General features: G+C 35.5%; 1 protein-coding gene across 3 annotated transcripts in view; it reads right to left on the reverse strand.

The window, feature by feature from the left end:
* The window catches only part of ADGRV1 (adhesion G protein-coupled receptor V1), a 295,859-nt gene that overhangs the window by 253,414 nt on the left and 16,247 nt on the right, over positions 1 to 26,198 (reverse strand). For all 3 annotated transcript variants that reach the window (XM_052777368.1, XM_052777366.1, XM_052777369.1), the window contains exons 5-17: positions 25,879 to 25,983; positions 24,362 to 24,475; positions 20,563 to 21,128; positions 19,051 to 19,321; positions 17,913 to 18,242; positions 14,451 to 14,627; positions 13,178 to 13,401; positions 4,775 to 4,901; positions 4,501 to 4,686; positions 3,409 to 3,589; positions 2,645 to 2,808; positions 1,864 to 1,987; positions 1,220 to 1,486 (exon numbers count right to left, since the gene is read on the reverse strand). In XM_052777368.1, the coding sequence (XP_052633328.1) occupies positions 1,220 to 1,486; positions 1,864 to 1,987; positions 2,645 to 2,808; positions 3,409 to 3,589; positions 4,501 to 4,686; positions 4,775 to 4,901; positions 13,178 to 13,401; positions 14,451 to 14,627; positions 17,913 to 18,242; positions 19,051 to 19,321; positions 20,563 to 21,128; positions 24,362 to 24,475; positions 25,879 to 25,983 (2,836 nt within the window). The remainder of the gene's footprint in view (positions 1 to 1,219; positions 1,487 to 1,863; positions 1,988 to 2,644; positions 2,809 to 3,408; positions 3,590 to 4,500; positions 4,687 to 4,774; positions 4,902 to 13,177; positions 13,402 to 14,450; positions 14,628 to 17,912; positions 18,243 to 19,050; positions 19,322 to 20,562; positions 21,129 to 24,361; positions 24,476 to 25,878; positions 25,984 to 26,198) is intronic.

A 26,198-nucleotide genomic window follows, 5' to 3' on the forward strand; every position in this document is an offset into this window, starting at 1 on the left:
CTAGGTCATTATAAACTATAATGAGGGACAAGACACTTAGTGTGCATGCCTAAATGAAGAAATCTAGTTTTATGTTTCCTCATCTTGAATTGAGCGCCTGGTAGGTATTTACTTTATGAACCTACCACACAGTCTAATGTGAAGGTATACTCTGGTGGATAATGGTGATACTTCTCCTTTGCTTTATTAAATTACAGCCCCTCAAGTCTCAGTCATTGTTCTGATGGCTTATTCAATTCAGTTTTGGTTTGCATTGCAAAGATATGCAGTGCATTCACTCTCAGCTACAGAACAATAACTGAAGAACAGTAAATCATTAATTTTTGCTAAGACAATTGTAGACGAATCTCCCACTACACCTTGAGTTTCGGCAGGGCTAGGGTTGAGGAGGTTCTTTATTAAGCGGGTCTCAGAGCCCAGGAAAATTTAACTATTTCTTACATTTAACTTATATCTTTTTAACAATATTACACAGCAGTGATGGTTTATTCCAGAAGATGTCTATTTCAAAAATCAGAATGTGCTGAATAATTTTGTATCATTTCCTGCTAAATGATAACTGGTAACTGTTTAAAAAAAAAAAAAAAAAAAAAAAAAAAAAAGGAAGACAATGTTAGTTCTGAGATAAGAAACCCATTCTTTACTGGTGGTACACTGAGTAATTTCTAACACACATTTTTCTGTAAATTAAGCCTTGAAAAACTATAATGTCAGACTGAAAAAAATGCATGCATACACTGAACTGTTACAAAAATAAAAGAGAGACCAATTTACATGGTTTTCCTCTAAAATAAGGCAGTTCTGTTTGTTTTTACAAAAATCAGGCAGTTGTGTAGTATACACTGGAGCATGACAAAAAATCTAAAAAGAATCCTTCTTTCCCTAAGACTGTTGTAGTACTAACATTCTTTAGCCTTGTGTTTCTGTAGTCAAGTCAAAACCCCATCTAATTTGGAGCATTTACATTTGAAAAGAGACTTGCACTCCAGTTGTTTTTGCAGGAAAGGTTTCAGCTGTATCATCTGATTTTTGTTTCCAGTTGAACAATTCAAGATGAAAATCCAAACACACTGTGTACAGTTATTGTATAGAAATGTTGAAGCAAATCTTATTCATATAATACTTGGCATTTTGCTTTATGATAAGACCAAGCTGGTAAAAAATTGCAGCAAAAAAAAAAAAAAGAGTTACTAAACATATGTCAAATCATTACTTTTACCTGTAGAATTCAAAAGGAAGATATAAAATGTTTCATCAGTTTCAGGGGTATCATCATCATTAATATACACAGATAAGTTCTGCTCTCTTTCTCCAACATCGAACAAAATGACGCTGCTCCTTCCACTGGGAACAAAGTCTCCCTCTTCAGCTGTTGCATCTCCATTAACAGTAATATACTGGACAGCAACAGCAACATTAGTAGATCCATTCCTTAGGACTGTAAAGTTTGCAACACTTCCTTCTTTAACGCTCACTGTCAGAGGTTCTGAAAATACACAAGGAACAAATCTACCTGAGTTCAAGCCTGAGCTCCTTGCATGTGGCCTATTTGCTTAATCTTCCCCAAGAGGATCCTTCTCCTCAGTGAAACAGAAGGCATATGTGGTAAAGGCATTGAAATACTTGCGGGTACAAGAGAATATTGTACTTAGTCACCTAACCAATCCCAGCATCAACAAACAGAATAATGAAATAAAATATGGGAAGGCTCTGAAGGAAAAAAATACAAATTCAACACAAAAAAACCATGAAAGTTTTATACTAGCTCAATTGGGATTAGGATTTCTCAGTGATCTGGCCTGACAATAAAATCTGGTTTGGGGTAGTATATGTATTCTATGTTTAAAAACAATAATATCTAACCTGCAAAATAAATGGGATCATCATTCCTAGTAATTTCTAAAATTGCACTGGTTATATTGCCCAGCCTGGCTCCACCAGTAGCATTGAATAAGCTGATGATGAATACTTCCATCTCTTCAGGTACCTGAAAGAGAAAGTATTATGAAACTAATTTCTTGCATACAGAACAATGAAGAAATTAAAATGAACAGCTGAGGTGTTTAACAAACTACAGATTTCTGAGTGTTATATTAATTCATTGATCCTTAAGTGCTTCAAGAGGGATGACAAATGACAGTTTATACAGTTACACAGAAACCATCATCAGTCTAAAATCCTTGTAAATAAGTCACCTCATCTTTACTGTTGTAGAGATGACCCAAAAGTTATTTTGTGGTTTCCTGCTTCTGATACATGTGATTCATTTTTACAGCTTTATTTATTTATTATTAGTTATTCTCATTCTTTCTTATATTACTTCAAATATATCAGCATTAAAAATAAAAATTAGGATTCCTGCTATGAAAACAAGGGGTTTATTCAAATGAACTTTTCTATAATTCAACCACATTCAACTACATTCAGCTTCTAATTTTTTTTGTTTGTAAGTATGCACAGCTTCTCAAATTCTTTTATGATTTGCTGAAGTAATGTCAGTTTTACCCAAGTATTTTGATTTTTCCTACAAATACTTATCAGGCTCTTAAAAAACAGACATTCCTTCTTTCTCCTTAAATTGTAATGTTTTTGCACTTAGTCTTTGTCCCAAATACTCACACAAAAACACCGTAAAAATGTTTACCTCATCTGGCAGTGAGTAAAGGGTGATATTTTTTGAAAACTCCAGATTATCAAAGAAAATAGTCCCTTGTTCTGGATAGATGTCATTGGTACATGCTGGGTCAACAACCCAAGACACACTAACGTTGCCATAGTTTCCTTGGTTTCTTACAACTCTGTAAGCAGCTAAAAAATGCAAACATATACAGTCAGTGTGCATCTTCAGAACAACACAAATCAAAAAGGTCAGCAAAGTCGAAACAAAGAAAAAAGGAAATTAATAATAAGCAAATCCACTTCCTCCAAAACTAATAATATATGAGAGCACTACCCAAAAGGACACACAAAGATAGACCATTAAAGCAGTTCAAACTGACTCAAATTTATTTTTTGCCTGCAAAGGTACTTGATAATTGAATAAAGATAGATAAATTGAAGTCACCCATGTGAAGATTTAGCTCTACTATTCTCTCACATGGCACCCTATTCTTCACACTCCACAAGCAGAGCCACTACCTCCAGGTTGCATTTTACACATACATCAATACCCCGTCCCTCCTCTCTGGCATATTTTCTAGCCATTTTTTTACTGTATTGATCTCTTTGGCTTTCCAGGCCATCCTCCTCCACTTCAGTCTCCATTGCTCATTGTGCTGGCACTGAACCACTCTGGAAACTCCTGAGTGGAGACTTGAGTCAGACATTGTCCTAGAAAGGTGAAATGGGGAAAAGAAGCCTTGCAGGGGCAGACAGCAGACAAAGCAGCAACTAATAAAAAAGAATTACCAGCGTAAATGATTTCTCCTTTACTTTCCTTTACTGTTACTGATAGTTCATCAGGTAGAAACTGAAAGACACCATGTGGATCATCGTTCTTCAGAATGGTTATATTGACCCTTGTGGCATTCCCCAACTTGCCTGGCATTTCACTGTAGCCACTGAGTACTACAGAATATATCTCATCCAGCTAGAAGAGGGAAACTCAGTCAGAATAAAAATACATACTCAGTATTCACATCCAAAACAAATGGGCAAACATCCACAGTCCCTAGCCAGGCAGAAAGAGATACAAATTTAAACAAAAGGAAATCACACACACTTTCTACATGCACAATGTGTTTGTACATTGCCATCAGAACAAAGAAATAATTAGAAATTTCTATCTCTGGTAGGACCATTTTTTCAAAAAATCTAGCATTATTATAGGCAAGGACTTATTTTGTGTACTTAACTTAGAGTCACATCAATTCACTAGTACAAATATATTTGTAATGCCCCCTGAAAGGTAAGTTTTCCATAAGATTTATTAATGTTTCTGGCTTTGTAACAGGAAAAGCAAAGATTTTAAAACCATTGACAGCAAACTAATTAAAAAAGAATGTATCAGCTTGCTTTATTAATCTCATGGGACCTTGTACTTCATGTATTTCTTGCAAAAAGCTCACAGGTAATGCTTCAAGGAACATTAAAACAAGTATTGGACCTGTGTATCTATATGGCAAATATTAGTCTAGACTGGGGACCACTGAGTAAACTAGAAGATGATTACTATAAAAGAAACAAAAACAAAGTGGTTCTTCACACAGAGTTCAATTAAACAATGGTGCTCTATACTACAGAATGTCACGGACGCTAAAAACTTACATGGATTCAAAGCGTAACGGTTTCAATTCACAAAAAAAAAATCCACTGAGGAATATTAAACCCAAAGACACCTTCTATTTATCCAGGCATCCCTGGTTTGGAGGCTGGGAAGACATTCTGGAGAAAAGCCATTACGCACTTGTTCTGCTCCAGTATATTTGCCTATATTTCAATTAGTGACAAACTAATATGCCTGTGAACACAATTTGAAGAGAGAAAAATATTAATTTTTACCTCTGGAATCCCATCCATTCTTGTCAAAAGAGTAATTATGATCTCTCTTTCACCAGGCTTAAACTCCAGAATTCCTGTGCTTCCATAAAACTCGTTATTGTCTCTTGGTTCTACAGTGTAGTGTAGAAACTGCCTGACGAGACTTCCTCTACTGCGGACAATCTGCAGTTCGACAGACTCCCCTTCCTGTAAAAAAGAAAATCCAGCTTTTTTCTAGCACTCTGCTTAAACTAAGTTGTCCATAATGATTAAGAGAAATTACTCAGGTATCTACCTTGATACTGTAGGGACCTCTGGAAGAGGGAGAAAATTCAAACACTCCTCCAGGATCATCATTTTCCAAAATAATAATTTCACGAGTAGTAAACCCGTACTTCAGTATTTGATTTTCCACGTTGACCCTGAGAAAGGAAGGCAAGAGGGTTTTTTGAGTGACAATTCTATGTGGCAATTAAATCCACACCTGTGCAAGGGACATCAGAATACTGATGAATTTTATTAATAAATCATGAAAACAATTACCTGCAAAGAATAACGTAAATTAAGAAAGACACATCAGTATGTTCTATCCATTTGTAAAAAAAACTTTGTTTCTGAAGTAACTTTGTTTTCTGATTAGTTTTTATAGTTGGCAATTCTGGGTTTTTTTAGTCACACATACATACAACTCACAGGAAAAAAAACAGAGTTGTGCAGTAAAAAGTTAGAGTCACATTCAGTATTACTTTGTATCTGGATCAAAACATAAAGATAATCTAATATCACTTAAACAAATAGAAATTACATTGACAACTACACATTCTTATCCTCTTCTGCAAAATTTACTATTGCTACAAATAGGAAGACACTTGCCCTTCAGGACTGTGGATTTCATCCTCACCTGTGTGTTAACCTGCCTTCTGTAAGAAGTGGACACTACCTGTAGGATCCCAGAGAGTGGGACTGCACATTAAAAAAATACATCAGCAGACACAGTAACTTGTGTTAACATGAACTAAATGTAGGTTATTCAAAAACAAGATAACGGCTTATCTTGACGACAGAAAACTTCTCTGTAATTCTAATCAGTTCAGTCATTTAGCTGGGGAAAATCGTATTTCTGGCAGTTTAAAACAACTAATCCATTATTGCATCAAATGCTCAAATATCAAACGCTGAGCCATGCATTCATAACTTTCAACATTCACAGATCCTAAATAAAGAAATGCCTTCAAGCCAGAACCCCATGCCATCAAATTAAACACCAAAGGGCAAGCATGCATTGTCTGAAGAGATGCAGAAGACGTGACTCCTGAGAGGAAAAGAAATGATAAAGACAGATTCTGTCCAAACCAATCACTTGTAAAACAAAGCATTGATTCACTGAAGACAAACCACACTTCACTGCACTTACCCAAAGTACACGACAAACCTTTCTGTCTCTACCCTGTCAACACAGAAAGAAAGAAAGAAAGAAAGGGGATGGGGGAAGGAATGAAAGTGCCACTTGCTAGAATTTCAATAGTAGTAATCTTAAAGAAGAATAGTAATAATTAAAAAAACCCCCACACAAAGCTTTCTTTTTCCTTTCCAAATGCTTATAATGTTCATTTATGGGAACAATACTTGCTTGGCATTTTCCTGTTGACAAATGCTAGCAAGTGGGCAGTTCCCACTTAGGAGAAATGACCCCATGACCAATTCAGCACGTCAATACGCATTCATGGTATACCCTACCAAGCCCTCCTCCAAGACCCTGATTACTGCCAACCTCTGTGCCTGCTCACAACTGCACCAGCAGCCCACATTTATAAACAGCCCATCATTTCAACGTAAAACCTACATGCGTCCATGATATATTATTTCATCAATCTGCCAAAGTAATGATAAAAACAGATAAGCACAGTGGGAGTTATAACAGGTACATATCAAAAACTATTTTGGTACAAAATCACATCAAACTATATTTTTGACAGTTTTTCAGTTAACCAGATTACCAAAGTAAAATACCAATATAAATATAAATAAATAAAATACCAATACCAATACAAAAATATAACAAACAAAAATAAGAAAAGAAAACAGTATTTGCTAATCTCTTATTTGGTTCTGTTTCAGCCAAGCACTTATAACAAAACTACCACATCAAGTCAGATGAAAGGGCAGTATTATTCTGCAGTGGCAATCATGTGCTTTGACTTTCTTAATCTAAAATAAATATACATTAAATGTAAAACTTGTATCTCCTATCAAAATACCACAAATAGATTACCACAGCATTTACAAAGTGAAATTCTGACTTCACTAATCTCAAAAAGAACTCAGATTCAGAATACAATAGAGATAAGAGTTCACTCAAGAGTTTGAGAAAATAACACAAATACACTTGCAGATACATCCTTTCAAACAGGAGATCTAAGTTAACAGAAATTTCTCACTGATTTGTAGTGAAGCTAGATTGTAAATACTATACATTGAGACATTCTCCCTTCCTTCAGACATATATGTAAAAGTGTTCCAAAACCATCAAAGTATTAATACAATGAAAAGATCAAGGAGAAAATGCCAAAGTTGGTAATGCTAAAATTTAATTATATTGCTAAGCTGTTGCTAACATAATTTACAAGAAAGAATACAAATGAACCATTATGTCAAGTGAGTTTTTGATATGTATGTACAAGCTTAAGTAGTTAAGACATAATAATTCATCAGAAAGTGAAAGGGTATGCCAGAAATAAAATCTCTTTCAGTTTCATAAAGTTACACTGCATGAGTCCAAACACAGCTCAGACAAAAAAGCCTGTTAAGATGAACTGAGGAGTAGTGCTAGAATCTAATATCATGCTGCAATGCACAATGGCAGCACTGCAGAAATCCAGAGGGTAACAGAAATGAAACAGTCAGAAGATACCATGAGGTATGCATCTTGAGCACTTCCAGGTGTTCTTTGGAAGGACTGAGAAGAGTGGCAATACTTTATTACTTTTAAACAGTCACAGTGTAAGTCAAATCAGAATCTAGAGAACTTGTAGGTCAGAAAGCAACCAGTCAGATTCAACCCATCCTCTCCTAAAGAAAACTATCGCTCAGGAGGTTTCTCCAACCAAGTCCCATTTTCAACAGTAGGATCACTTTATTGATTGATTGATTGATTGATCTGACCGTGTTTTCTCTGCATGACTGGCCAGATTGCTATCGCTGCTCTGCCATAGTACATGTTGGTTACTATTCAAAAAAGGCATAAAATAGCCTATGCAAAAATGGAATAGAAGGACCTAGGCTTAGGCTTCCAACTCTGAGCTGCTGTTACACGAGCAAAGAACAGTGTACACAATAGGATCACCCATGTCTACACCCTGAGGTGCACACATACAAATTCTCATAACATCCCTCCACCAGGACCCACCAGATGACTTCCTGGCTTGACCTTGGATTTGTCTTCTCACTGTGGACCTGCCTGGCCATCACTGCGCTGTGCTTGACCCTGGTGACCACCATCCAGCCTAAACCTGACGTGTGTTCCTGGCTTGACCTGCCCCACCACCATGACCTTGCCTGATGCCCTGGACTCCAGGTTGCCCCCAGTTACCTGCTCCAGCCTGCTCTCCGGCCTCGCTGGGGGTGGTGGCCCGGGCCCCTGCCCGACCAGCCATGTTATCAGGCTGGAATCCTGGCTTTACGCCACCACACGGCCCACAGGCCACCAGCCATCAGCTCTTGCTGCATGACCTGACAATGTCCAAGAACAAGGCGCTGTTCATTTACAGTCCTTTTGTCGCCGAGTAGAGACATCCAAACTGCCACAGAGTGCACCGTATCAGTTTAGTCCTGTTTCACTCTTTGTGGTATGTGAAACCATCTCTTTAGGCACTCCTATAACAGCAGTGTGGAAACAGAACAAAAATGGCTATTCAGAACTCCCAAAACGCATGGTTTGCCCTGGTGAGGGCATTCAGAAGTAACGATAAAAGTTAAAACAGCTCCTTGTACACAGTCGCTTAGCCATACCAAGGAGGTCCAGCTACTAGAGAGAGCACTCGACCAGGTGTAAGGAGATCCCTCTCACTGGGAAAGCCACTCGCCTTTCTTTCTCCTCAGCTTAACTCCTGTAAAATGGCTATCTGTGGACATGAAGTTTCATTTTATCACAGTGCTGGCAATGTTTATGATGCTAACATAAGAAATGCAATCTCAAACTGCATAACGGTGTTTTCTGTGATCAAACAGCTGTAAAAAACCACACTTCCCATATGAAAAACTCATGTGAAATGACTTGTCACTAGGGAAATTCTTTCTTTAAAAAGACTTTAATTATTATTTAGCAAGAACTACAGATTAATTAGGACAACTAACAGAAGCTTCAAAATGTTTCTTGCACTTTTTTAAACACATAGTACTATAAAATAGCAGAAAGAAGATTTTTGACTGTGTTTAAAGTAACATGGCAATTTCAATGTTATTATGAACTAAATACCACTGCAAATAAAATAATAATTATTAAGAGATGCAATGTGGTCGAATTTGATAGCTTTGGACCACGAATTGGATTTCTGCAGAAAGTGAATGTTTTGAAAGGCACCTGAGAAACTGAATTGCAACTGTGAATCTGTATTGCTGTTACTATTAAAAACACACTTCTCTAAAAAACTTTCTTTTCTATCAGGATACCTGAACCTAAAAGGTGCATTCAGACTGCCTGTGGAATGTTACTCAATTTGCTTCCTAGATTTATAGTCAGTGTTCACCCCTTCTTTAATTTTTTCAGGATTATCTACTGATTTAATTAGTAGCAGGACCTAAGTCTAAAGAACAGTATTAAAGTAGGATTTGCCACATTACAAATTGCACAGTGCTTCTCATCAGAGGGAACACCTTCTGTCCAGGCTTAATCCACAAATTATTTGATTTTGGAGGCTATTTTAATTTTTGTTACTCATAGCAGGAGGTAAGGGTGTTGTTATTTTGAAAAGTAATAAAAGCTAGCAGTAGGTGTCCAGTAGCACTCATTTAAAAATTCTACTATTTTCAAATAACTTTTTCCCTGTCAAAACAAAGTCTGATCAAACCCTTGAAGAAAAAGCCAACGTTTTACACTGAAAGAGTTAATTCATATAGCATCACATGTATTACTTAATAGAAAAATTACTTAAGTAAGAAAGATAAATATAGTTTTGAAACAGACACTAATCACAGGAAATCACCAAGTTAGGAGAAAATCCCAGCTCCATTAAACAGTATATTAGTGTTTCTGTGCACGCCCATGCAGACAGCAACCCATGACATATGAACATTACCTGAGCCCTGAATTAAGAACCATAGAGAGTATGCAGGGCTTTCAATGGGCCTTCTATGATTTGCTAACTTTTTGTCATGAAGTAATGTCTTACACACAAAAACGTTAAAAAACTACCAGACATTTCACAATGAAATAGTCAAACCTATGTTTTGCATTTGCAATTTTTAAAAAATCTATTTTCCAAATTTACCCAAGACAGAATTTCAGCCTGTGGAAACTTGCATTGCATCACACAAATCACTAGAACTATAAAAATCCCCAAGTTCCATTGCTTCAGTTTTGCTTTATTATATATAGTAAATGAGATCTAGGTCATAACATATGTACATGAATCTGTTTTGGCATCCTAAATTATATGTCATGACTCAAAAAAAATTTGAGCATAAGGACTATGTAAACAATCATCTCTTCATGATTTATCACTTTCACAAATTAAAATCAATTTTTCAGTATATTGCTTTTCCCAAATCCCAAACTCCACAAGTTTTCACTCTCAGCACGATTCATTTAAGAGCGCAAACACAACCCACGTGCCCTGGAGGTCCTGGCCCTTCACTTGTGCCAATTGCCAGATCGACAGCCGTGTATCTGCACCTTACTGAGGGGATGACAACTGCCAGTAGAACACGTTGTGCAGAAGGAAAAAACAACAATCAGATTTTTAAAAACTGATTTCTGTTCGTGCTTACCAGTTAAAATGAACAGCCCTAGTATGTATATATGCTTTCACAAAGCATACACACAATTTCCATGGCCTGTTCCACCTACATTCATCAAGAAGACCAAGGCCTTTTCTTTCTCATACAGATTTCACTACAGACATCTGGCTTTATTTATGTTTGGTCTCAATTCAGGCCTATTCAGATACGGGCAGGCATTCAACCTGAAGCTGCTCCTAAAAAAAGAAAATATGAAGAAGCTTCAGCAGGTACAGGATTGTTTTGCTTCTTTGTTACTCATCTGTCTTTTTTGGAGGCATATTCTTCAAGATATACATTGGCCTCCATTTTGTGGACAGAATTCAGAGTTATTTTTAGTGTCTACAGCCTATGGACAGAGGCCATAGAGCAAGGAAGGAAAATACTATTTTTAATGGCTTGGAAAGTTTCTTTTATAGTTATGGATGCAATCAAAGCTCGTTTAAAATGTAAACTGCCTTAACAACACCACTGAGTTGTAAATAATATAACCTTGTTAGAACTAATTATTTTTATTATTTTATCCATGCTATTACTAATTGCAATAAATAGAATCCTTATGAACATATTTCTATGTCTATAGTTTCATTAAAGTCCTTACATGCTCTATTTTCCTACTGACTTATGCTACAATTTATAGAACAGTACAAGCACATCCACAGCACAGTGCATCTTTGTTTTCATGCTAATTCACTACTGCTGTGAGGTGCTGGCTGCCAGCCTTGGAAACTGAAATTTTCTGTTCATCCAGAAAATACAAACTATGCAGAAAGCAGTATCACAAGCTTACACACATAACCCTGCCAGTATCCTTCAACCCTGATTTGAAGAGTCATCTCCAGCACTGAAAGGATGATCTTTGCAGTAATTTCATGCTTGGCTTCTGCTGCTGTTAAAGTTGGCAAATTTCACTCATAGCCTTGAGGGACACTATCCACGTCTAGAGAAAAGTTTAGATTTTATCTCCTCATTTACTTCTTCTTCCAGGCCAGACCACCTGTTCCTTACTTCACTCTCTGACCTTGCCAAGTGTGGGAAAGCTGATTACTGTTGGCACACTTTTTACCAGCCACTTCATGATCAGCAGAACCTGCTATTCCCACCATACATAGTAAAGGCAAAACAGTGGTTATGTTTGTTCAGCTGCCAGTTCAATCCTCATTGCAGCCATCATTTTCAAGGCACAGCCTAGGGTTGCTAAGAATAAGTGGCAGAAAGCTGTAGTTACGTTTGCAGAGGTGTCAGAACTTAAAAGTTAATCATTTATGCTGTCCACTTCTTCTACCTACTTATTTGTTTCCTACCCTTCCACTTCAATTTTTTGGCCATCTTACACAACTTCTTCACAACTTCAGTCATCATTTCTAATCTTAGTTTCCTGCTTTGTGCCAGAGACTCTAATGAATTCCTTGAGACGAACCAGTTTCATGCACAGGAAGGAAAGCAGAGAAATGCTTGCAATAGTCTCCATTTGTTTTTGTCTTGAAAAGGACTGCCTCTTCAACGCAGTGAGTAGCCAAGGTAGAATGAAATAATTCATTCTGCACTAGATGCATCCACCAGCCAGCTTTTACAGAAACAGACCAATCCTGCAATGGAGTAACATCTTTCCTGTGTGACAGAATGATGTTCAAAAGACTGCCTTTCCAAAAGAGGATCAACAGCTTGAGGAGCTAGTTGCTGGTTTGCTAGTATGTAATCACCATGGGTATCTGGTGTTGAAGCTCCCAAGAGCTAGTTTGCACTTCCTATGTAGGACAAGAATACTTCTCCATAAGGTAAGGACTATGTAAGTAGTATATGTTCAACATGGACGTTGCAACTGGCAGACCCCTATTAGTGCATTTCCAGAAAAAGTAAAAAATTGTATCTTAGACTAATTGGAGGTAGTAGAAGAAGTGGTAGTATTTCTAACCTAGTTATACAATTGAGTTGTTGGAAGCAGGACAGAAGACATAGCCAAGATTCTCCTGTTAATAAATCAAAGAGGGAATACAGTCCTGGATATGAACTAATTTAAGTATTCTGAGTAGTGTTCATGTACAAATAATACTGTCTCCTGAGGTCCCTTACAGCCTTAATTATCCTATAATCCTGAACTCATGCAGAAGGGAGACTACAACACTGTGCTTCAGCAACACCATTGCTCTCTTTGTAGCCGAAGTGTGTGGTAATGGTCACACTGGGCTATTTTGGAAGCCAGGGATTGTGATGGAAGCATCTAATTATCAAGAGCAAGCAATACTGAACACGCAAATCAACAAATAAAAAGCTGATCTAGTTCTGCAACAATGCCGTAGCTATAGACCTTTTTCTGACAGAAACACAGTTATGTTTTGCTTTATACTCTTCATTATAGTTTTCCCCATTATCTCACTAAACATTACTTTTCTGAAAAGATACGTGTTATAACCAAGAGCTATAACTAAATATCAAAGCTGAAAGAACTTTCTAAATAGCATACAATATTTTCATCAAAATATAAACAAAATTAAGTCATTAGATAATAAACACAACACAGTTTCTTACATTGGTCTCCAGTCAAAGAAGAATCCATACACAGTCTGAATCAAGGGCCTAATATTCCTTCAGGCACTTACCAACACAATACAAGCAATACCTCCTAATTAATACTGTTCTAATTTGTTATATATGAATTGAGTATTACAACTGATAAATATGAATAGAGATTAGGGTACAATACCTGTCCAAAGTTAATAACACAGTTTCATTCATTTCGGGTATATCATCAGCTTTAATAGTAATGTTGATTGTAGTATCACTTTGTCCAGACAAGAAAACAACAAAGCCATTAAAAGGACTTATATCATCATGTGTAACTGCCTTTAGATTGAGGCCAGAGGGTTTCAAACTCCAAAACACAGTTGCTTGACCATCAGTCCCATCTCGATGCAATGCAATGGAAACCTATGAAACACATGAGTCTGCTGTGACTTGTAAAATTAGATGCAAAAACAATTACCCCCTTGCAAATTACTATCTGAATATGAGCCTCAAAATGTTCAGCTTGGTTTTTTACTCATACCTATGTATAAGATACGAAATCAGAGATGGTACATCAACAAAAATATATGCTGAATCTTACCCTTTTAACCATTTATGAGTTATATACTTAGTGGAGATGACAGTTTATTAATATCACAAATCACTAAGCAACTATAAACACAAAAAGCCTTGTATGACTGATTTAATCAGTGCCCACCTCATCAAGACACAATCTAGGTTTTAAATGTAACTACCATAATTTTACTCTGGTTGTTACAGTACAGTGCCAACCTGCATTCTGCTTAAGGAAATTAGCAGTTTTAATCTAAGAATGAGAAACAAGGTATCTGATTCAGGATTTGTGGGAAGATTTCAGTGAAGACAACTAGTGAAAAAAGGGAAAATGTATGAAAAAAACATTTTAAAAGACGTTTCTCCAGCTGGGACTAAAGCACTCGGATGGCAATGCTTTTGAAAATGCTTCTTTGGGTTCTCAGAAACCTAAAAAGCATAATTGCTGGAAAACACACCCAAATTATATGTTCATATGTGAGTCAACTCTAAGATACACAGACATTTCCATGAAATTTAGGAGTGCTATCAGTCCTACTTTACATTATTACTTTTGCAGTTGGTGACAGAGATTAAAACTGTCTGCAGCATCTTTTGTTCTGTATGAGCATCAAGACCGAACAGGTTTTAGATGCTTACAGAGAAAGCAAAGATCAGCCTCACTTTTCTGATAATAACTAATACATTACTTCAGACCTCAGTTTTACAAGCACTTTTTTGCCCCCCGCCCACCGCCTTTTTTTTTTTTTTTTTTAGCAGGCGAGTATTTGCCGTCAGGCAGAATGTAGAGGAAGGATTTTCCTCACGTTAACTTTCAAATGTTACACTGAATATAGCAAACTTTGCTTTCTCCAAATAAATTTTCCATACTAAGGGACAATATAAAAAGATTTACTTACCACTGTAGCAGGGGAATCTTCTGGCTCAGAAAGAATAATTGGAAGATTGCTAGTAAAGCCTATTTCTCCATTTGCAATATCTGGAGTAATCCTCAGAGAAATATTTCGAATCTCACCTAATCTAGGACTCAGAGGTGGGACTAGAGGAATTCTATTCACCAGCTCAACTTTTTCCAGCTGTAGGAAAAAGTAAGAAAAAATTGAGAAATAAGAAGCCTTAGTACCGAGTCAGAACAATTCTGACATTTCAGAATAAGTTTCATATGCAGGGAGCAAAACATCTTCAGAACAAATTTCTCCTACTGGCAACATTGCTGTTACAAAAATGTATAAGTAGATGTGTCAAAGAAATGAAGTGGATATCATAGAGCTTTGTCAGCAGGATGGTATACCTCTCAGACAAATCATGTTCACGTAAACAACTAAATGTATGTAGAGGGAGAATGAACCTTCTAGATCAGCCAATTCATCACTAGACCTATGAATAACAGTATTGATTTGACAAGTGGCCTAAGCTATTGTCCTAACTTCATTTTTTGTGCCATGCATTGGTAAAAATCTGCTGAAGTCACTGGCTCCATAATAATTTACAGCCTCTGATGAAGCCAAAGAATGATCCATCTTCTTTCCTCTCTCATACAACTTCAAGAACTTCTCTATTTATAACTAATACATTAGAATTGCATTCAGAATTGAAAATCAGTAGAGTGTTTCAAAACTCTAGTCTCCTCTTGTATTACCATATTTCTGACCATTTATTTATACCAAGAAGAAACAGAAAAATGTTTACCCTTTCTCTGAATGGGACGTATCACTCACTAAACCCAGCAGCAGTACTGACATAGTAAGGAAAGCAGGATTTGCATGTTTAAATATTTCTTTCAAATATAATTTATACTATGTGATTCTGTCTACATGCATCATTAAAATAAATGTTTCTATAACTGATTTGCATATAACTCTGCAAACATTTCACTGGCGCATGAACCACCAATGACAACCACCTTTCAAATCCCACAAGGATGATTTTGCTTGGAGTTATCAGAAGTTATCATATAGTAAGGTTTTATTGGACGAGAGGAAAGTGGCCTTATTTAAATCCATATAGTGATCACGAATCACTATTTCAGCTGCTGAGTTTTAAAGCCCTTCAATTCTTTAAACTAATCTATATAAAATAACACACAAAAATATTCATGCACATTTTATTCAATGATAGATGGAACTGTTTTACAAATACTGTATTCAGTAATTGATTCTCATCCATACCAGCTAGTTATTGAGAGTCTGAGGAACAGATGATGGGACTGTTTGTTTCACTTGTTTTCTAAGCTTTCTTTTAAAGTTGGCCCTGATCCTGCAATTAGCAGTATGCAGGTGGACCACTGTGCGGTTGTTCATTCAGTAAACTTCCTGAAATACTACACAGCTGAAACAATTTACTTTGTTAAGTGTTTCTGATCCTGGATAGTAACTTTGAGATTAAAGTAATAATTAATGAAGAACCAAGAAATTTTTTTTTGGTTCACTGTTTCCTTTTAAAGCAAATCAGCTCATGAGGAGAAAAAAATGCATTATGAATTGAATCATGACAAGTAGTTTATTAAATTAGTTAAACTTCCTGTCCATGCCAAAAACTGCACCTCGGACTACAGCAGGTTATTCAATTGAAGATGTCACTGAAGAATGTTAATCTCACTTTTCCAGTTCCTCTATCCGTTCTCTAGTTGTGTTTAAGCTTCATTTCCTCCTCCACTACTCCTCTCCCAATTCCTGAGTTGATCCTTTATTGTGCCTAATACAAACTCTGTAATCTTCTCATTCTAAACATGTTCGCTGAGATTATCATTTATTTACAATGTAGAAGGATTGTCATAGTGATAAATAGGGGTATTTTTCTTCCTTCTCTAAATGAATTATTTGTGCTGGAAAGCCCCTCTGATTTTGTTTATTCAAACAAAAAGATTTTTATAGTTCATGGGGAAAGTACAGAACATACACCCCCTGCCTCCCTGGAATGCGCAGTTTGAAAAGCTGGGCAAAGTGCCTGCATTCTGAAATACTTATCACATGTGTGTCTTGTCCATAGTCCACACTGCAATGTTACGTATAATGTATCATTTAAAAGGGGCTTGGAGTTAGATTTTTCAATTCTTCTTTAGATCTTTCAGATCTCATGCTCACGTAAAACATACTAACGTATTCTAGTATTCCAGAACACAATTCCCTATCTAACTGTGAATGCAAAAAAAATTGCATACTAGTAAAACAATAATACAATTCTGGCAATAAAATTTTTTTCTCTTTTTTTTTTTTCAGTGAATGTGGGGAGAAGGAGGTAGAGAGAAGAAATCTTTTCAAGGTCCCAGAAGTAATTAAAACATCTTTGGTAGACCATAAATTAAAGACAAAACCTGGCAAATTTTAAATCTATGGCTTTAACATCAACATCTTCATTTGAAAACTCTAAAGATGTCTGACTTAAAAAGAAAAGATTAAAAGGAACTAAGAAATGCCTCTGTGATTTGTACTTTGGATGCGCCAAGTCATCCTTCTGTCTGTGTATCAAGATCACTACCTGGGCTCATCTTCCTAGATGACCAGAGTGGCAATGGTTAATCACAGGAAGTAGAGATTACAGGGTAGTCTTAACTGCAGCTGAGAAAATAAGTATAACATATAATGATTACCATGCCTTGGATCTTCCAAAGCAGTATATCTGAACAATAACTTGCTAAAATGTAAGCAAAATTGGTTTTCTCCAGTGAAAAATGAAAGCCTGCATTGGAAAGTGGAAATTCTTTCTCTAAATATTTTTGCTGAAAACCCAGTTTTCTGTCAAAAACAGTTTTAATGAATTTTTCCAGCCCATTTTAATTAGCAACAACAGACGTTCCCTTCTTACAAATTCAGATAGAAAAAAAAAGAGGAAAAAAAACCAAAAGGGCATATGCAGGGGAAACTGGAAAAAATATTTTTCAAGTTCTCTGGCCAAATTTATAGGTAAATGAAATATAGCATATGTTTTACTATTTTTAATATATATTTACTTGCTTGTAATTTCTAAAATTTGTCATGACTCTGTAATTTAATTTTAAGAACCTTAATTTGGTTAAATTGAAAGCTAAGGGGTAGACAGAGAAACAGTTACAACAGGTAACTAACTTCTGCAACATTGATCTCATTTTGTTAAATACCATGATTAATACCTGACTCCTGTTACAACAGTCTATTTTTTAAAAATGGTGTAATTAGTAAATAATGATTAGGGAAAAAAGTTTTTATGGCACATTTATGGAAGCTGTCTCTAAATATGAAAGTTTTCATTGCTACAGAGCTAATCACTTTTTTTTTTAAACAGGTAGAATCATTTTAACTAAATTAAAGGGAAGAAACCACTACTAAATTATATCCTTTATATTACACAGGCTAAAAAACCACTCCAAAACACAACTGAGATACCTGTACGAGGAAATGAGCACCATTTTGAAGAAATGCATCATTTCTTATTGGTATATTTAAAGCATCTTGTGTTTTTCCTTCTGGAAACATGAGAATGCTTCTTCTAGACATATTTAGAATGCCGTCTTTTGCTCTCTCAGGATCCAGAGCTCCAGCTGGAATATAGAGTGCAGTATAAACCAACTGCACATCTCCAACTGTTCCTCTCTCCCTTGCAAAATTCAAAGATAAAAAGCGTCCCGTTGGATTACTTTCAATCTTCTGATTCTCCAAAGGATAAAATTTTACTAGGCCGTAAACATCATCACTGTCCTGAATGTAAAACAGAAGCTGCAAAACAGAAGACAGCATTACTTACTCTCTGCTAGAGTTACTGTATACCATAGTTTTCATGCTTTCACAAAAGCATGTCCTGACTGTCACCATACATTTTTCTGTTTAGTGAATTGGCACTCAAGAAAGAAATCAGATTGACAGCCCCAAAGTATTCTTTGTACACAAGCAGCACAACGCTGACAGTGGCAACTTTCCCACTATACATAATCCATGTGCCAGAATGAGCTCTGAATAACTGGTTTTTTGGTTCAGCAGCCAAAGTGGATAATTTTAAAATGTTTCAGATTGTGAAAAATTTCCTTTTTTTCACCAAGTTCATTCCAACCATTTTTGAGAAAGACAAAGGAGTGACTTGAGTCACAAAACTGTCAGCAATGCTAGTGACCCTTTATTTAACAGTTCAAAGGTTCCAGTCTTAACCACCAACCCCTCCTCCTGAAGCTGTATAAAACATTCCAATAATCATTAAGACAGCAAATGAGCCAGTGAAAATAACTCTCCTGCTTTATCTTAGCAAGCAGTCACTCAAGACAGCATTTATGCAATGCTACATATGTTGGGAATACTCTAAGCTGAATGCTACCACATCAAAATGGTCTGGCTTTGTATACTATACTAATCCAAATACTTTGGATATGGCCATATACCCTAAAATCATATTAAGATTTAATTTGTTTGATTTATATTCACGCCCAAACCCTTCAGCCAGTTTAGCCAATCAATCAAGCTTACCAAAACTGGTAAAGTCCCTAATTATTACCTATTATTACCTTCTCCAAAAGAATTCTAAAAGCAAACTTACCTCAGATGGTTCACTGACTTCTGCACCTCCCTGTATTGTATGAGCTAAGAGTTTCAGAAGATAGGGCTCTGCCTCTTCTGGTATATCATCATTAATAATGTTCAGAGGAAGTGTTAGCAGCACCTGTCCTTGATCAAAACATATTTCCCCGGTCTCTGGAATGAGGTCTGCAGTCACAGGTGAGGGATCACTGCTATTTCGGATTATAACCCAGGTAACAGAAACATTTCCATGTGTTCCACCATTTCTTACAATCGTGATCCCTTCAAACCTACAGTTTTGAATGAAAATAAAAACCCACAATATAAAATTATAATTAATATTGGCTTGCCTAGTTATAAATGCCCTGAAAGATTTACACTGACTTAAGTGGAATAAATGTTAACTGCTGCAACTGACATTTGAGTCCAGGCTTCAAGTTTATGAAATCATAATACATACATAAGATTTTTCTTAGAGCACTTATTAATGAGCTCTCTGTAATGTCTCTAAAGATACTTGTTAGATTATTTTGTCTACAGTGAGAAAGATACTGAGAAGTGGAGACTTGGCATGTTTTACCTTTGTCTCAAGAACTATGTGTCAAATTTCAGAAAACTTTTTCTCTATTAACTTTTTACATCATTTTACAAAATACATCAAAATACAGTTGTCGGGCATGAACATTTAAATAATGATTCTGAATGAACTATTTGCCTCTGTACTGAAATATTGTTTTCAATATTTATGATACTGGAAATATCACGTTTCCTGCATCTGACAAGCACATGACTACAACAAAATGTCTGGGAATCATGACTTACAAAACTTCAGAAAGCACAATTTATTTCTTTACTGTGTATAAGAAAGAAAGATGAATACCGAAGTGCTGGGCTTTACATACTATAAAATGTTATTTCAAAATTGTTCATTGTTTCTCTAGGGATGAACTACCATCAGTAGCTAGCAGTGGACATTTTTATTGAGACCATCAATATTATGTATCAGTCCTGCCTGTAAAATCTGTACAGAGCTTTGATTTTAATCTCTCTGTAAAATTACAAATATTTAACTTATTTTTAAATTTAAGGTAAGTATTTCATGGGAGACACTCAATACCTTTTTTTTTTTTTAACCAGAGACTGATTTTACATATAGTAAATACAAAGATTTACCAAGGTAGGAAGCCAGAAATCTATTTCCCCCTTGTATGAACTGGTGTGTGGCAGCGTGACAACTTCATTGATCCTGCCTTTAGATTAAGGGTTTTTCAGTATTCTGATAATGTGATTAAATATTTACAGCTTTTACATACTGTTCATAAATATTAAAATACTTCCTGTATAATTAGACATTCCCACTTCCTTGAAACCTTTGTAGATACAGTCGATAATAACAACACATGAAGTGATTTCTAGATTATATTTTCAGTAGTGATTTTATAATTACTTTCAATGAAATCCTAAGGATGCTTAACAAAGCCAAACAAATCTCTTAAACTGACTAGATACTAGACTTGAAGATCTGTGGTACCTTGAAATTTGGTCTTCATCAATGATAACAGTCTGAGCAAACAGGATACTGTTGATGGATAGTACTCCATAGGGTTTATCATTTGGTTGGATGGTGACATGAACAACAGATGGATTAACCAAAACAGCATCTCCCTGCAAAGTGTCCTTAAGAAGCATAATCTGAAAGGTCTCAGCAATTTCTGGTATGGCATCATCAAGGATCTTAAATTTCATATATGTTTCATGAACTAGAGGTGGGAAAACAATAGTTGTATTTGGCTGTAGATCTAGAAAGTCTACATTAAGCTGTGCATGTGCTGTTGAATCCCCAGTTATGATGGCGTAACTGACAGAGACTTCATGTTCATCAGGTCCAATTAATTTTCCACTGACATCCTTACCACGAACCACTTGAATTGTTACCACATCAACTTCCTCAGGCACCATATAAGCACTCTGAACAAAACGCACAGGGCTGTCATTTTTCTTAATATTAATCTGAACAGAATTTTTTGTGTTGTTGATTTCAGCCCCTCCCTCCACGCTCCTCAGACGAACAACAAACAATTCATCATTTTCAGGTATCTGGAAAAACAATATTAGCAACTGGGTGTAAGTCACACCTCAAATACATGCAGAACACTGAGAAATGTTTTATATATTTTGCAGAAAAGGGTAATAATACAAACTTGACAGTTCATTTCATATTAAAACAAACAGGAGAGAAGTCTTTTAACTTTGGCTGAAAATGCCTTCTCAAAATTGAATGTTTCCATTTTCTAAAACATACTTCTGTGCTCTGGCAATATGAAAAAGGGTGAAAAGCCAAACAAAAGCAAAACAAAAACTAGGCAAGAATCAGAAAAAGCTGGATCTTTCCAACTTGAGACTACAAGGAGATCCAAACTCTATTTTTGGAAGATACCTCTATTTGGAAGCAAGTGCTCCTCCCAGAAATTTAGATTTACATCTTGATTTTCTGATGTTGATACTGATTTGGCCCTATGCATGCCTGAGAGAAAACAGGAAAAATTTATGGACACAACCTACCTTGGCCCATCCATTCCTGTACAACTGGAAAAGGAACACTTCCTACGTTCAGACACACCCACTTCCCCAGAGAAAATTTCCCTCACAGATCTCAGAAAGTGTTTTCTGGTGCTTAGCAATTCATTAGGCTTTGGCATTTCTACAAAATGACTGTTTAAAACTACACTTTAGTTTTAGCTATTTCTTCTCTAATATCTGATGCAGCAGACAAGTAAGAATAGCTTATAAACCACAAATTACAGAACTTAAGGATGAGATTTTTCCTTTATATTACTACATTTTATTCCCCTAATCTTGATTTGCTAAACCCATTTAACTGAAAAATATTATTATTTTGTTAATATATATAGGTAAAAAGTAAATCTTTAAAAATTATTTATGATCTTTGCATCTCATCCTTGCTGTGGACTTCTGGAAACTAGTATTATTTGCTCCTGAGAGGAATTCCAAAATTACTTATTTTTTGCTAATGGCAACACTCTGTTATAAAGTTGACAAATCCTTTTCATGCACTTTTGTTTGCCAAGCTAAAAAAGTTCTGAAAACCTTGCTGTCCAATGTTTCTTCTCTTTCACACTCATTTGTTAATTGGCCACCCTCAGATCCTTTTCTAGGGCTAAGACAGTGGGCACGCAACTGCCTTTATAGCTGATGCCAATTCTGTCCCTTGTTTGCCTTGTGGCACTTAAACTTGCATAATGTTGTTGACCGATGCAGGTTTTGTTTGTCAATGTGAGATCTGGAAACTCTCAGTCACCTCTCTCCTATACTGAGATACGACACAGTTATTTTACCTTATTAGAATAGATGCTAACTTATGTTAAATTTAGTTCACTAATTAATATACCATCTTGCACCACAAAAATACACATTTAAGGGAGTCAAAATGTATCCACAATTGTCGTTGTAGGTTACGTCTTAGTATCTGATATAAATGGGATATTCTGGAGTTCTTAATGGCATCATGACTGACCAAAAAAAAACCAGTCAAACTTCAAAGACAACGGTATAAATTATTTCCAGTGCTGCCCTGCCTCTTTCATTTTCTCTTAACAAAGTTTCCATTATGCCTCACTAAAAAAAGAAATGTATACAGTAAAATTACTATAAATGTAGTGCCATGGAGATCAGATCTGCAGTCCCCTAAATTCTGTAGGAAAAGGGGGCTACCCAATTCAGAAAAATACTTGTTTCATTGTTTTTCCTAACTTCAGATCCTAAAAGCTCAACATTCTGAGAGTAATATTGGATTCTTGTGAATTCCATCATCATCATCATCATCATCATCATCAATAAAGGTTTTTTATGTAAAATAAACCTTTCATGTATGCCTGTGGAAGACTCACTGAGTGGACCAGCCCCACCTGTACAGATCAAACTTTGAGAAACAGAACTTTGATAGCATTTCTCAGAGGAAAAAAAAAAATCACATCCTCCCCAAAAGCCTAAGGATTTCTTTCTCCGTGTGTGTCATAGAAATATTACAACTAATCTGAAAGAGATGTTTCTACACACCAGATGTTTCTAGCACAGTCTGTTAACATTAAAAATATCAGTATAGATGTGGAAAACCGCTTTTATAACTAACAGAAATATGCAAAAAATTGCTTTAAAGTTGCTCACTTCTGAGACAGGCACTTTTTTGCTATTAATTTTTTCTTGTGAATTTCCTTATTAAGTTGTTCTGTCTCATATTTACTTTTTTTGGTGCCTCTATTTTCCTTCTCATCTCCATTATAAATATATATTTAAAAAAAAAACAGAAAAGCATAAGAAAAATGAAAAACACAAACTGAAAAGTTGAAGACTATGTTTTGTTTACTCTGAAAAAGAAAGAAAGGCTCACAACATATAAACATATTTTTTTCAAAGACCAATCTAAAAATCGAAAATTTTTAATTCTTACCCAGTGTTCATGCTCTTCACAAGATTGCCTATTTCTTTCAGGAATGTTATCTATTTTTAGTATGTTTTAAAATATGTTTCTACCTTGAAACATGTCTATATAAAAACATATAAATTTTTTCAATCTATCTTTTCCCTATGAATATTCCATGTGTTATATTCTTTCTTTAGTGGCAAACATAACATGTCTGCTCTTCACATGAGTGAGAGCCAATCAAGTTAACAAAGAATAAACTGGATTCTTATGCACTGTTAAGTGAAGGCAGAGGAGCTGCACAGGCATCGTTAAGAATGTAATCAAAAATGCATCATGTAAGCAATGTTATGGTTAGGTTCCTTTTGCCTGAACAATTAATAAAGACAAAAAGGATAGCCTGAGTTCATTACGCAAACATAGCTTGAATTTGCAAGGCAGACAATTAGGAAAAAGCAGAGCACATTTTAAAAGAAATACAGAAAAGTTAAATACAGAAAGGATAGTCTAATAGATAAACCTATATCTAGTTCAAGAACACCATTCTTGGCCGTACAACAAGGACTTCAATATTCTATTTGGAAGAAAAACTAGAATGTTTTCCTGATTATTTATACATTTACTGCAGTAATACCTAACAGGTCTAGTCAGAGCGGCCAGGATATGTTCAGAAACTAAAAATATTCACTGATGAAAATTACAGAGTTAGCATTAGAAGGGGTAAAAATGAGAGCCCATAGAGCCAAAATTTAACATCACTTTATTAAGCAGAAGCACTTTTAACCTTGTTTAAACCAAGCATTTTTGTAACTTATTACTCTAAGTCTCTCCAGAACAACAGCTAAGCTTCTACATATCCAAACCAAAAATGAAGTTAGCTTGTTCTTACCTGATCATCAAGCACTGTTAAATTATAAATCAGCACTGATCTCCCAGGGGTAAATGTAATATTTCCCCTAGCTGGACTTAAGTCTTCTTCAGCTGGGTTTGGTCCATCTTCTATCTGCAAAGAATTGATTTTTACAGTAAGAAATTCATAAAAACAGGAATACAAATCTAGTACAAGTACAATAATAAATATACAGCATGTGACATGCATAACAAACAACCATCTATTCAGTCATCTCCTGCCCACAGGCACACACATTCAGTTGCGAAAATCTGCTCCTTTTTGGCAGACAGAGTAAGTCAGAGTAACCACTCTGAAGAAATTATGTATTGCCAGAGAAAGAGGAAGGAAACTGCTTCCATATAGGCCTACAAAGGACTCTTTGGTATCTACTGATTCATAACTGACTCTTTTATGTAACAGAAAGGATATTAATTCTAATTTAATTTAAATCACTAATATTTCACAATAAGTTCCAAGATAAAATAATAGCAGTTACTGGTTTTGTGTCCTTTCTATCTTGATTTGTGATATTAAGGAAATTACAGTTAATACTGAAGCCTAAAAGACTAGGAAGACCCTTAGAGGCAATATGTTGGGGGGTTTTTAGAAAATCTTGTAAATTTTTTTCAACATACGTGTATAAACTACACTGTGAGATGGACCTGATTAATTGTGCAGAGAGTAAAATTTTTTGGACATTAAAACAAATAGATCTGCAATAAATTACACAGAGAATCTCATTCTGTATGTTAACTATACTTGCTGTATTTAGCATGCAATAAAATCCAGTACAAATCTTTTGAGATTTTGACAGGCCTAGATTAAACCCTTGATGACGTATAGACCAGACAACTGATAAAGAAATATCCATATGAAAGAATTTACATGTAATTTTAAACTATGTAATAGAATCAGAGCTAGGTAAGAAAGAAAACAACAACAAAACATACCAATAAAGGCAATAACTGTATCACATTCAAACCAAGTAAGTAACAGCCTAAATATTGAACATGAGTAATTATTTTGAAAGGTTTAAGTTTCTGGGAATTCAAACTGCAGTCTTACAGATACAGAATTTCACTTAATACTGAGCTCTCATACTTACATGTTTGAAGTTGGCACAAGCATTAAAGACTCACTCAGACATTCAGACATTTATGTGTAAAATACAGATAAATTTTGAAGAAATACTAAATAAGACATTTCTTACACACTTAATACACATTGTTTTCTAGTAATACCAACTAATGCTGCCTCAAATATCTTATTAAATGACAGAGAATACTCAGTTTTCCCTAATATCTCTTAATTTTTCCTCAAATTAAACAGTCAGATAATTACAATATTTTCCATTTCACAGGTAGTATCTTTACATGTTATGAAACAGATTTAACAGAAGTAGACATAGGCATTTTGCCCCTCTTTCACTTTTATAAACACTTTGATAAATTATGATTACAGCCTCATGGTTTTATCAAACAGACTAAGGTATGAAGCCTTTTTGATAAACTCACCTCAAAAGTTACGATGACGGTCCCGTAGGTTCCCCTTTCCCTAATTAGAGTGAGGGGCACAAATTCATTTCTGTCCCTGGGCTCATTCACTGTGATTAAGGCAGACTAATGAGGAAGAAAAGGGACAGGCAATCAGACACAGATCAAATATCACAGCAGAAGGAAGAAACTGTTACCATAGAAATACCAAACTCCCACAGACAAGTTAATCCAATCTGCAAACCAGTCCCCTGATGGCATACATTTCCTAGCAACCAATTAGTTCAGCTAATAGAAAGCTTGAAAGATTTCAGATAAAACAATTATCATAAGTTATGCAA

This window comes from Harpia harpyja, chromosome Z (assembly GCF_026419915.1).
Source record: "Harpia harpyja isolate bHarHar1 chromosome Z, bHarHar1 primary haplotype, whole genome shotgun sequence".
Taxonomy (NCBI): domain Eukaryota; kingdom Metazoa; phylum Chordata; class Aves; order Accipitriformes; family Accipitridae; genus Harpia; species Harpia harpyja.